Source organism: Pollicipes pollicipes, unplaced genomic scaffold, assembly GCF_011947565.3.
Source record: "Pollicipes pollicipes isolate AB1234 unplaced genomic scaffold, Ppol_2.1 Scaffold_4002;HRSCAF=4701_pilon_pilon_pilon, whole genome shotgun sequence".
Taxonomy (NCBI): domain Eukaryota; kingdom Metazoa; phylum Arthropoda; class Thecostraca; order Pollicipedomorpha; family Pollicipedidae; genus Pollicipes; species Pollicipes pollicipes.
Genome location: NW_023596420.1, coordinates 23,154,793 through 23,168,198, shown reverse-complemented (window position 1 = coordinate 23,168,198; position 13,406 = coordinate 23,154,793). Strand labels below are relative to the sequence as shown.

Genomic DNA, 13,406 nt, shown 5'->3' with positions numbered 1-13,406 from the left:
CATCACCCGTTATTGTTGCATTGTTTTCATTAGTAATCGACACGAGCACGTCACACCAAGCAGAGTAGCTGGAGGCAGAATAGCCGGAGGGGAAAATATTGAATGCGGACGTACATTGCTTGCGTTTCCTGTCAGGTTTGCCACAAGCTCAGCGCACTGAACACGTCATTTCAATCACACATTAGCGGCGCATTGTCCGTAGCTGCAACACGAGAACGAGACAGTTACGAATTAACTGCGAAATTTCGCCGAAAACGCAATGAGCGCCCACTTCTTCATGCTTGGCCTGTGGCGTTTTCAAGCACGACACGTTTGTCATTCATCATCAATGCCTTACTTATTCGGCCAGCAACAACTGGTGTTTAGCGAAGCTGATAGTCGACACCATTTGCCGGGCATGACACTACAGCGCTGATATGACATCAGCATGCTAGGGTGGTCTCATCACTGCGGGACTCTGCTGCTGCTGACCCGATAGCTCCACGGTTAGCTTCGACTTTAGCGGTAGCTGCGGGATCCAAATCATGGGCGCCGGCGGCCCCAATCGTGAGCCGAAAACACTGCGAAGGAACGTCAGGGATGAAAGCCTGTGTCGGTGACTCCGAAGCTTTTCACCAGCACACTCCGACGCACGTTCAGCAGCCTTCCTGGCCGACGAGGCGGGGAAGTTCTCCCCGTTTACTTCGAGCTTCAAGCGTGACAGCGAACCCGTTTACTTAGAGCTTCAAGTGTGACGGCGAACCCGTTTACTCCGAGCTTCAAGCGTGAAGGCGAAATCGTTTACTTTGAGCTTCAAGCGTGACGGTGAAGATGTTTTTGCTCGTGGTCGCGCCGTCGCACCATCCGCCTGTGCCTGAACACGCGACGCGAGCCTTAGAAGCAGCTGAGTGGTCTGCAGCTGGCGGGCAATCCGCCTTTCTAAGCTGGGATGCTTCTCCATGTGCAGCTCTATCGGGGGCGGACTGTGGTTGGATGTCGGTATGCAACATGGCCGACACTTGCTACACAACCGACGCTTGTGAACAATCACTTCAAACGCTCCCCGATGTCCGTCACCGGTTGTGAGTGCACCAGGAGTCCACCTTAGCTGACTGTTGCGAAGCCAGCTTGCTGGCGCCTAGCTGGGTGGCGCCATCCGCGTTGAATTCCTAGCCCGAGCTACAGGTGGCGACAGCGGCATACGATAAATCCGGCGACAAAAGCGAGTGCTTCATGGTCTAAATGCGCTTTATCATCCCAATGTCTAGCCGCCTCCACTGCACCCTGGTTCCTGGTCTTCGATGAGATATGCTAACACGGCTCTAGTCGGCAGAACTACCAGCCTACAAATAAAATATGCTGAAATGTTCGGCCGGTTATCATATTTGAAAAGCGGTCTGATAGTCCGTGTATCTGTCTCGTTCGACTGATATGACCTCCCGCGCCGGCTGAAGGTAACCTGCTAAATTTGCACTGCCAGATCGTCTCGGGATAAAGCCGTGTGGCTCCGTGCACAGTATTGGCGAGACGAGATAAACATAAAGATAGTTGGAGATGAAAATAAAGATAAAGATAGTCGGAGATAAATATAAAGATAAAGATCGTCGGAAACCAGGTGTTCATGCAACGTACCGAAGAGAGAAAGCAGGCGCACTTACCATGAATGTGAGGATACCTCTTGTCATATTTCTTGAAAACAGGAATAATGCTCACCTGATTCCACCTCTCCAGAAAGACGGCAGATCTAACCCCTGAATAGGCTTCAGCGTGCCTGGTGAAGCCCCCGTCCGAGCGGTCAGCCCATGCATCGCATGAGTGTCTCTGGGCGAGCTAAGTCTCGACGGAGGCCCTTAAGAGCTTGTAATATTTTTCCGCCATGATCCACTCTCCTTCATCGCATAGCACTGAAATGGTTATCACTCTCTGAAAGGGCTCCTTTCCATACCAAACCAAAAGATACCATGGCATTCCTGCGAAGCGTTTTGTGCGTAGTTGTCCGCTTGGTACATAGGTGGCAGCACCAGTATCACCGTGCGTTAGGACGAGGTGGTATCTTTCGCTGAACGCAATTTGAGCCCCAGCTTGTGGATTTCTTCACCACATTTGCCTTGCTTTCACCAGTGCACCAAAAACATCAAAATTCTCCCACAGTGACTTGGCACTCATTTTAGCAACAAGTAATCCTTGTTCTGTACTTTGCTCGAGTCGCCACCAGAGCAAACGATCTACGACGAGCTTTAAATCGAGACCATTTTTGCAAATGGTTGCAAAACCGGTGCTTGTGGACGAATATGACCATGGCCACGAAAATACAAACAGGCTACATGACTTCAGTGTTTGCAGGAAGGTGCTGGGAGAAAGGGTTTCGGATTTGGATATGTAATGGATAAACATTCACGATTAACAACGTGTGCAAGTCAAATGTGAAGCAGGCGAGAATGGTTAACAGGCGTCTGTCGTCACTACGGAGTGTCCGAAGTGTGTTTTATAATTGGAAATAATCTGAGATGGTCAAAGATTTTCAAGTGCATTTCAGGGTGTTTTCTCATCAGAGGTTAAGTGTGGACCTGATATGAACATTCAGTCGACGATTTTGCGTAACTCTTTTGGATTCCGGATAGGTACCGCTGAAACCCTAAACATGGGACATCTGCCGATATTGCTAACAACATCTTGTTTACGCAGTTACAGGTACCTAAGGCTTCTCCATATCAACCCAAGTATTCCCCCGTGAGTTTTAGGCTGAAAGAAATGTATGTTGCGCCAAACATGCCCAGCGTTGTGGAGTAATTGCGCCAAGATTTCGACTCGAGTACGCTCAAAATCAGAGTGCTCAAAATTCGGTCCACGGCGGTCGCCACTGATTTAGTGCACGCAGATGCCATGTTTCCAGTCATTAGAATGTTGCAATTACAATTCCGAGCGCAAAATCAATGAAAGAATTGCCAGTTAATATAGAAATTTAGCGATTTCGAACTGAGTTTCGCGCATGCATGTGACAACTCCAGCGCATCGAAGCAACTTAGGCGTCCGGCGCTGTTAATGGAGTCCTTTGCAGACTGGAGCATGTTAAACCACAGTATATGTTTTGACGCTTATTGCCGGGTCACTAAGCTAGCAGTACTTGCTTAAACGGCCTTTTTGGCCTGCGTTTTTTTAATTTTGCTACCGGTCTGCGGGTTTGCGGGCCCAGAGTGACAGTTCCTCCCAGTTTGTCGTTAAAATTGAACTGCGGAGAATAAAAGAAGCATTGTCGTTGCCATCAAACGGTTTCGCTGGGCCAAGAAACCAGGCCTTCCGACTCCTGGCCTCTGGCTTCACCGTTTGACATTTGTTTTCAACATTAAACTAGCGCGCACGGTATAGCTAACGCGCATGCATCGGTCCTGCCCCCTCCGCCGGGCGCTTCGCAGGGGCGTGCCAACGCGCCCGCGGCGGTGACGCCGGCCAGTGGAGGACCCAGCGGGACGTATTCTTCCGGCGTTGCCCGAGCCAGATCCGTGACGTGCCTCTTCGATCGCGTGGAGTAAACTGCAAACAGGGAGGACATGTGAGGCGCGCGGGAGCATCCAGCCTTGAGCGCCGCTCCGCATCGATCTGCTGACAAAACTGCACGCCCTAGGCGGGTCGACTGACTCCGCCCCTGGCCGAACCAGTCGGGTTGGCGGACGGGCGCCAGGCGCGGGGCGCGCCAAACTCGCTCAGACGCCCGTGGGTGGACCGCGCCATCGAGGCTACGCCGAGGTGAGCCGCGGTGAGGCTGAGGCCGCGGTGAAGGTGAAGCGCTGCTCTGGGGTGGGCGGTAGGGCGCCGTATCAGCCCGTTGGCAAGTCTGAAAGATGGGTGCAGCGGTGTGATTTTGTTTTTAGTGGGTGTGGCTCAGTCCCCTGCATACTTCGAGGTACCATGGTAATTCCCCTGGCTACTAACTCCCTTGGTAATTTTCACCTGAATTGGGTTCGAAAAGCTATGTATCTGGAGGCTCGTTTGCTGGTAGAAGCCGACGCTCAGATTTGCTGGACTGAGTACTGCATGTTTTTTTCTGTCATGGGACATGACGGTGAAGTCGGCATGACATTTGCGCAGCCGCAGTCGTCTCAGTCATATAGTATCACGGTTCGATGTAAATAAATGCCCCTTGTCCATAAAAGAGTGTAGTCGGCGGAAATATCCCGAGGCTGTCCTTGTATTTTGCCATGCGCAGTGGCATTGGTTTGCTGAATAAGCCGTTTGCTGCTCCCTGTGCTGTTTTGCGGTGATGTAGCCACCGCCATGTCTCCTTCCCAATAAAGCAACTGTCATGTCCTCCCCGCTTCACCGACTGCTGTTGCTCTTTTTCTCATCTCGTATCACATAACTCTGTGGCGAGTTAGTAAAACTACGCATGTGGCCACATTGCCACATTTTCCGAGTGAGCTTTGACAAATGTTTAGCGGCATCGCATTCATTCAGGCAGTGAGCACTGCGAGGAGCAGCAGGCTACATGTGCTGCGCGCGACCTAAACCTCTGTGGCCACGGACTCTGTGACCCGGGACTCGCGGCCTGGGACTCTGCGGCCTGAGACTCTGCGGCCTGAGACCCTGTGGTGTGGGACTCGCGGCCTGGGATTCTGTGGCCTGGGACTCTGTGGCCTGAGACTCTGTGGCCTGGGACTCTGCGGCCTGGGACTCTGTGGCCTGGGACTCTGTGGCCTGGGACTCTGTGGCCTGGGACTCGCGGCCTGAGACTCTGTGACCTGGGACTCTGGCCTGAGACTCTGTGGCCTGTGACTCTGTGGCCTGGGACTCTGTGGTCTGAGACTCTGTGGCCCGGGGCTCTGCGGACTGGGACTCTGTGGCCTGGGCTCTGTGGCCTGGTACCTGGGATTCTGCGGCCAGGGACTCTGTTGCCTGGGACTCTGCGGCCTGGGACTCTGTGGTATGACCTGCCGAGATCAGCGTTGGATTGAAGTGTACGCCCAACAGTGCTGTGTGTGGGTACATCTGCGTGTAACGGATGATGAGCTGATCCGGAATTCAGGGAGCTGACTACCTGTTCCGCGCTATGGTCCTTATCTACCCGTAGTTCTTTTGGCGACAGGCGGGCCGCAGTTTAACGCCCCTCCCGCACGTGCTCTATTTCCGTGTTGGCGTCGGTGCGGGCGCGGTCACGACGGCTTCGCCGGATCGGCGTCGCTGTTTGACATTTGGCGATCGGCCTGGACCGCCACAGAGCAGCTGCGGGCGGCTCGTGCTGACCTTCCCTCACGCGACCGGCGTCCAGTCGCCCAGTCGACCATTATCGTGATTATAGCCGCCCTGGTGGTTTGGCAGCCAACTGTTGCTGGTTTGGAGGGACGGCATTGTGGAGACGTGCCTGTTGCCCGTGGGTCAAACAGCGCTGCAGCAGCACGCGGTGGCAATAGAGATTACTAGGGAAATAAGCATTATCAACAGAGATAGTGCTGAAGATAACAAGGATTACTGCGGATACAAAATGAGTCCCGGCGGTATTAAAACGATTTCGGGGAAGACGAGACGCCCAGATTTGGTGTAGGACGAAAGGAGTGACTTGTTTAGGCTTTGGAAGTTGGCACCAGTACCGGTGTCAACCCAACCTTGGCGGCCGTGGGTCTGCACCCATTCGTTGAGACTGGTGCGCTTATGACCACAATGCCGTGTTACTATGCAATCCTGCATCATCATGACACCGCTGGTGGAAAAGTCCGCACGACGAACTTTCCAGCCGCTTGCGGCAGCATGCAACTACCTGCAGATTGGCGAAATTCGAGCGAACCGTATCTGGTTAATTCTTGGATCGACCCGTCGCCTGCCGCCATTTTGTAAACAGGGTTGGAGCACACGATAGAGCTGCGTATTAGAGCTCAATATTACGCGCTCAAAATCGCAGTCTACAATCGGCAGTCTGTTGTAACAGGGTCAGGGCAGCCCAGCAAAGGGAGCATCGTGGAAGCTGCACCATCGCCGCGTCTCGCCGCGAACGGCCCGCGGGCGGCGAGCTTCCGGCGTCTCCCCTTCCCCTCCCCCTCCCGCCGCCGCCGCCGCCGGCCGACCGAGGCATGTTGCTTCGGGCCCAAGGTCAAACACCGCTGATGCAGTCGCGCAGCGCCGCGGCCTGCGTTGGCGCGCGTCGCCGACTGGCGACCGTGTAACCTGCCCTGACCGGCGGCTGCGATCTGCCCTGAACGGCGGTCATGAGCTGTCCTGACCGGCGTCCGTGTGACCTGCCCTGACCGGCGGCTGTGATCTGTCCTGACCGACGGCCGCGACCTGTCCTGACCGGCGGCCGTGACCTGTCCTGACCGGCGGCCGTGACCTGTCCTGACCGGCGGCTGTGAGACCTGCCCTGACCGGCTGCTGTGACCTGCCCTGACCGGCGGCTGTGACCTGTGCTGACCGACGGCCGCGACCTGTCCTGACCGGCGGCTGTGACCTGTCCTGACCGGCGGCTGTGACCTGTCCTGACCGGCGGCTGTGAGACCTGCCCTGACCGGCTGTTGTGACCTGTCCTGACCGGCGGCTGTGACCTGTCCTGACCGACAGCCATGAGACCTGCCCTGACCGGCGGCCGTGACCTGCCATGACCGGCGGCCGTGACCTGTCCTGATCGGCGGCCGTGAGACCTGTCCTGACCGGCGGCTGTGACCTGTCCTGACCGGCGGCTGTGACCTGTCCTGACCGGCGGCCGTGGGACCTGCCCTGGCCGGCGGTTGTGACCTGTCCTGACCGGCGGGTGTGACCTGCCATGACCGGCCTGTCCTGACCGGCAGCCGTGAGACCTGTCCTGAACGGCAGCCGTGACCTGCCCTGGCCGGTGGCCGTGATACCTGCCCCGACCGGCGGCTGTGAGACCTGCCGTGGCCGGCGGCCGTCATCTGTCCCGATCGGCGGCTGTGACCTGTCCTGACCGGCGGCCGTAATTGGTCCTCCAGTGGACTGTGTCGTCCGAAGAATCGCTCAGTGGCGACTTCTTACTCCTTCCGGCAAGGGAGATGCATTGTTTTATGCATGAGTTTGGAGTCCTGGAGCCGGCTTAATGAAGCCCTGCGCTGGAAATAGCCGACCTACAAGATAACAGGGGGTGCTGGCTAAAGAGAATGGTTAAACAACGGTGTCAAACAGCCATCAGGACGTAACGCTAAAGTACGTGACGTTTCAAGGCAGTGCTCCTAGTACCGAGACGTGCAACGGCCACATAGTGGTCACAGGACCATAAATACTGCCTTGAAAAGTCGAGTAGGTAGGGGACAGTTGGCTGAGTTGCATCTGTTTTTGCTCTGAGCTCCTTTTTGCTGTAAGTAATAAGGATAGGATTATGATTATTATATTTGGCGACAGCTATGACCATCAGCTTCATGCCTGGCATTAAAGGTTTGGAGAGCACGCATTCATTTTTCCAAATGACTTCTGAATGACTTGCTTTGAAATAAGTTTGAAATAAGCTGACTTGCCCCACTCCGGGGAAGGTTACTGGTCACTCGTATCGCATGGTGCGGGAAGTTGTGCCTAGCTTATTTTTTTGTCACATAGAAGGCTGCGTGACAAGCAAAATTGAATGCGTTACCACGCACAGACCAAATACGCTCGTCTGTGCCATTTCGTAAGTTATTTTGATTGTGACCTGACACATGTTTCCCTTTTTGTCGATCAGCTTTTGTTTTACGACTGCTGTCACCTCGTTTTCGGCTGTTCAAGTGGAAATCATGACACTATAGGTGATGTAACTGACTATTTGTTTTCTGGATGACAATTAGTCATAGTGATCATGCCAGTCAATCATTGACAGTAAGTCCGTCAATGACATATTGTCGGTACCTCGTATCATTGATACACTATTCCCCATGCACAGCTGATACAACATGTGCCGCCCGAAGTCGTGGAGGAAAGTTTGCGCCAACCCGAAATCCTCAGGAAGCAGTTCCAAATGTTCTACAGTATATGCAATAGCTGTACTTATCTACCATACATTATTGCCTTCAGATTGGTTTCATTATGCCGTAATACATTTAACACACATTTAAATAAATCGCTATAGTTTTCAGCGATATGTATGGACATGTTTGTCGCGCCCATTCCAAGATGCGTGCGCTTGCGCGGACGGACGGACGGAAAGGACAGCTGGTTTAACGCCAGCATCAGGCGGTTCGTTCGACCACAACATGGCGAAGACACCTGCCTCAGAGGTGAGACGCGCTCAAAATTACGCGTTGCAATGCTGCGTGCACGACGCAATAGCCTGCAGCAGGCGCGCCATCGGGAATAGAGAGGTCGATACAGCCGTCAGCGTCGCGAGCGGGCACGTGCCGCGTACGGCGGGTTTCCATGACGCGCGGCGTGGCGAGGGCTTAACTCCACCGGTGGCCGGCATTCTGAGCAATGCTCGACATCGACCTGGCTGCGTGAATTGAGCCATGGACGCTGCAAAAGTCACAGTCCACCAGCCGCCGCCCGTTATTGGTTCCAGCGGTCGCGGTCGTCGGCCCGGCGCCACGACACGTGACACGTTGCCACGCTGGGAGGGCGACACGTTGCCGCGCTGTGAGGGTGACAGGTTACCACTCTGAGGGTGACACGTTGCCACGCTGGGAGAGTGACACGTTGACACGCTGGGACGGTGACACGTCGCCACGCTGGGAGGGTGACATGTTGCCCAGCTGGGCGGGTGACACGTTGCCACGCTGGGAGGGTGACACGTCGCCACGCTGGGACGGTGACAAGTTGCCGCTCTGTGAGGGTGACAGGTTACCACTGTATGGGGGTGACACGTCGCCACGCTGGGACGGTGACATATTGCCCAGCTGGGCGGGTGACACGTTGGCACGCTGGGAGGGTGACAAGCACACGTCGCTGTTGCATCGGTAGCGACGACGGCGCCGATGGTGTTGCTGGTTTTGTCGAATTGGTCATGTTGACTCCCCCGGTGGCTGGGGCTGTGCCTGTCCTTCCTGATATGCGGCGCCAGCTGGCCAGCCGTCCGCGAGTTAGGCGGTTCACAGTCCACGCTGTGGACCGTGACAATCCACGCAGGCCGGGCTACCTGAGGTGAGAGCGGGAACGTACTGGTATGGAATATAAACGCACTCTGGAACTATTTGTATTCATTATGAATATATCTTATATTATATATGTATATATATGTATATATATATACATATATATATATATATATATATATATGTATATATATATGTTTATGATGTATATTATATCATATATTTGATATTTATGATATAAATCTATATTCGTTCAAACGGAATTATCTCTGGAACTCTGAGTAAAAAGGCTCTGTACTAGAGAGAGCGTACACCTGTCATCAGTCGCCAGACGAGGTCAGATTGATATCTCTGAACCCAGTAAACGGCTATTTCTGTGTGGTCCGTTTGCAAGTTTTTGGGTGAGTCTCAACCTGCCTTGGTGACCTGTTACCTCGGAAGGTGACCTGGGACCTGCCTAGGTATTTCAGAGCTACCGGATCTTTTCCGAATGCCGGGCCCTTGTCGTATTCAAAATTTGTCCCATAGTCTTCTCGTGATGTGCTAATGCGTTTGCTTTTGCTGGGGGCCTGGGCGACCCAAACACGAGGCCGCAATCGTATCTGCCTGATCGCGGTGTGTTATGAGCGTCGCGTTTCCACCGCGCGGGCGCTTGAGCGTCGCGTTTCCACCGCACGGGCGCTTGAGCGTCGCGTTTCCACCGCGCGGGCGCTTGAGCGTCGCGTTTCCACCGCACGGGCGCTTGAGCGTCGTGTTTCCACCGCGCGGGCGCTTGAGCGTCGCGTTTCCACCGCGCGGGCGCTTGAGCGTCGCGTTTTCACCGCACGGGCGCTTGAGCGTCGCGTTTCCACCACGCGGGCGCTTGAGCGTCGCGTTTCCACCGCGCGGGCGCTTGAGCGTCGCGTTTCCACCGCGCGGGCGCCGGCGTGCGGTCCGCCCTCGGGGCTCTCCATGACGCCGCTGTGCTGCGCAGCGAGCCACTCTGTCCCACTGACTCGGACCTGCCTGCTTACAGCAAAATCATGAACGTGCAGTCAGCACCCCAGGGTAACAACATCCAGGTGTCGGGCCTGTCGGGCGGTCCCGGTGCCAGGTGTTCCTCGTGCCAGGTGAGTGGGTCCGGATCAGCCTGGAGCACACGCTAATGCGAGACGAGACCAAAGTGTGGGTATGTGAGTGAGCGGGTGTGTGATGCACCACCTCGACCACGCATGCGCGGTGCCTACCGTCCGCCGGCTCGCACCACCGGCGTATCCCGTCCACCCATCCCGTTCTACTCATCCAGTCACTGATTTACTGATCATCTGATGGTCATTCACTGATCGTCTTAATGTCGTTCACTGATTCTCTGATCATCGTTCATGGGTCCTCTGATTGTTATTCAATGATCCTCTCTTTGCCTTTCACTTATTCACTGAGCCTCTCTTTGCCTTTCATGGATCCTCTAATTGTCATTCATGGATCATCCGATTGCTATTCACAGATCGTCTGATAACCATTCACAGATCCTGTGGTTGCCATCCACAGATCGTTTGATTACAATTCAAAGATCCTCCTCCGATAACCATCCACGGGATCTTCTGACTGCCATTCACGGATCCACTGATGACCATTCATGAGTCCTGTGATTTTCATTCACTGGTGCTCTGGTTATCATTCACTGATCCTCTGATAGCCATTTACTAATCCTTAATTTGCCATTCATGAATCCTCTGATGACCATTCACGGATCCTCTGATTTTCATTCCCTGATTCTCTAATTATTCAGATGCTCTGGTTGTGATTCACTGATCCTCTGCTAATTATTCACTGATCCTCTGTTTGCCATTCACGGATCCTCTATTGTCATTTACCGATCCTTGAGTTCCAACAAACTCATCGTCTGGTTGTCATTAACTGGTACTTGGATTCGATCGCCACTTTCGCCTGCGCTGACTGTTGACAAACCCGACTGGTGTATCCGCAGAATGGAGTGCTCTCCGACTCATTCACCCCATGCGGCATCGTTCTGGCCATATGCTTCTTCCCCCTGGGTCTCATCTGCTGCTGGATGATGCGGGAAAAGCAGTGCAACGCCTGTGGAGCGAAGCCGGCCATGAACCCCTAGGCGAAGTAGAGATCAGCTGGGGCCATCGGAGGTCGGCTGAGCTCAGCCGGGGTCGGCTGACCTCCGCCGAGGTCAGCTGAGGTCAGCTGAGGTCAGCCGACCGCCTGGCGGCGTCGCCTTCATGTCTGTGCCTAGGTCGGCGGCGACCGAGTGCTGGTGTCTGTGTAAGCGGCTGTCGGTTGACGACGCGTCGGGGTCTGGAAAAGGCGAGCTTCGCGCTCCCCGTTGCTGAGGACGCTAGCCCTGGTTTGCGCGAGTGTTGGCTAGTTTTGCGATCGTTTTTGGTGATTAAAGCCATGGGATGGCACCAACCAGCTAAAGGCCGAGGCTGTTGCCAGCTTTGAGTATTCTTGTAGTGACTGCATGTTTGTGAATCCTGTGAGCATCGCCCCTCTTTTAATCTTAGAATAGTTTCGTTGTGGATCCATCATGATCACCAAGTGATTTCGCATCATGCTTTTCCTAAAGCCTGGGCTTGAACTTACGTGTGTTACATCAACTGCCACGTTCATTGGCGCGTATTTTGCACTATTGATAGAGTTCTTTGCGTGGTCGTCGCGATTTAATGTACTGCTATTTTATGCTGTTGACGCGATTACAAATCCAAGGACCTCTTAGATATTTGGCTGTCTAAATGCATGGCAAGTGTGAAAATATGTTGTAATGGTCACAGGAAGTGTTTTAACGTCTTTGCATTGCCATTGGATTACGCTGCCGTCCCTAAATACACACGTACAAACGTAACATGTTATGTGCGATAACTCGGCAATGCTCCCGTTAGTGCAATGCACTGAGCTATTTTAACACAGTGAGAAAATGCAAGAATACAGCAGATTACGGGCAGAACGTGACGGGGCAACTGCCCGACCGTGCAGACTGAAACGGGTAATTACAAACTAAGGATTAACGGCGAAAAACGAACTGATCACATTTCCGCGGCCAACTTGGTCATTATATATTCAACAAAGCTTGAATATTGCCACCAGTCTGCCTTTCTGTACACCACTGGTGTTAAGCGACAGTCGGCGACCTGAGGAGGATACTTCCCCAGTCTCGAAAGTCTCAGGATCCCCAGGAATTCCGTGTCGGGCTCAGCGATGTCGCTCAACAACTGGCTTCCAACACGGGAAGGCACCAACAGTCGACAAGAACGCCATGCCGTGTAAAACCGGCATCCCGAATGGCCTGCTGACCACCGGTCTTCTCACCGCGGCATCATCTCCAAGACAGGCAGTAGCAGCAGTTCAACTGCTCTGCTGGGCGGCCTGGGCCACTCAGCAGAGCTCAACTCACTGGGACACGTATTAGCCAGAGGCAGTGGCCGGCGCGCGACCTTGACAGCTCCAAAACGGTGTGCCGCTTCCCCCCCCCCGCCCCCCCCCCCCCCACCCCCATCCCCTGGCACCACCCGGAGATTGCATTCAGTGGGCCTCGCACCCAGAACATACCGATCAGTCCCCGATTGCAATCTGACTAGATCTGAGGAGCTTCGCTTCTTGGCCACGCTCTGGGAGCTAACGCTGTCCCCGTAAGTGCTCCGCCGGGGCTTCCGCAGCAGACTAGTGACGCTGCGAGCGCGGGGTAGACCGCGGCGCGGCGCCGGGGCGGTGTGACGCTGTGCCGGGCCGCCATCCGGGCTTAGCGCGATGGTCTGTGGCGCTGGGCAGGGCCGCGCTGGGCCATCCCTACCCCCCCCCCCCCCCCTCCCCTCCCAACGTCCGTCCTGCAGGCTCAGCACCCGGTCCGACGGCCGCAGCTGCACTCTACGTCACGCGTGCAGGGGCGGGCGCAGCGCGGCCATGGCGGGGTGCTGCGGCGGGCCGCCTCGGCGCCGGGAAGAGCCAAGGCCGGGCCAGGCCGACTGTCAGCGGGCTGACTGCAGTGGGTAAGGGGTGTTCGCCTTGTTTCCTGATCATGGCCTGAAGAGGGATCGCCCAAACAGCCCGTGACGCTTGAGACGACATGCTGGATGACCGGTCCAAATAGCTCGTTTTGTCGTGCCCTTTTCGTTACAACGTACTTGAGCAAACCTTTTGCCTGGACGGTGTCCACACTGCAGACTTGGAGAGACTGCCGATCAAACCCGGTAGTAGGTACGGAAGTGCTCGCATCCTTTGGCATGTCAGCGAGTAAGTTTGACTTTGTCTGTAAGAAGGCATGACTCACGGAGTCGTCGCTGGAACCTGAGCGTCGAACTACCGCTTGTGCTTACCGCAGTTATGAACCATCTGCTTATGGGCTTCCTGATGGGATTCGCGAGCACGGCGCGCAGTAGCGCGGGCAGAGGGGGGAGGGGGGAACGTGCCCCTTCCCCGTAGGTTCCGAAG

At 54.9% G+C, this 13,406-nt stretch overlaps 1 protein-coding gene across 1 annotated transcript; it reads left to right on the top strand.

The window, feature by feature from the left end:
- The first annotated feature begins 1,045 nt into the window (after positions 1–1,045).
- Positions 1,046–11,842, top strand: LOC119094252 (brain protein I3). Its single transcript, XM_037217326.1, has 4 exons — positions 1,046–1,061; positions 3,636–3,723; positions 9,988–10,081; positions 10,939–11,842. Exons 1-4 carry the CDS (start codon positions 1,046–1,048, stop codon positions 11,077–11,079), a joined length of 339 nt encoding a protein of 112 aa, XP_037073221.1. The 3' UTR covers positions 11,080–11,842.
- The last annotated feature ends 1,564 nt before the right edge of the window (positions 11,843–13,406 follow it).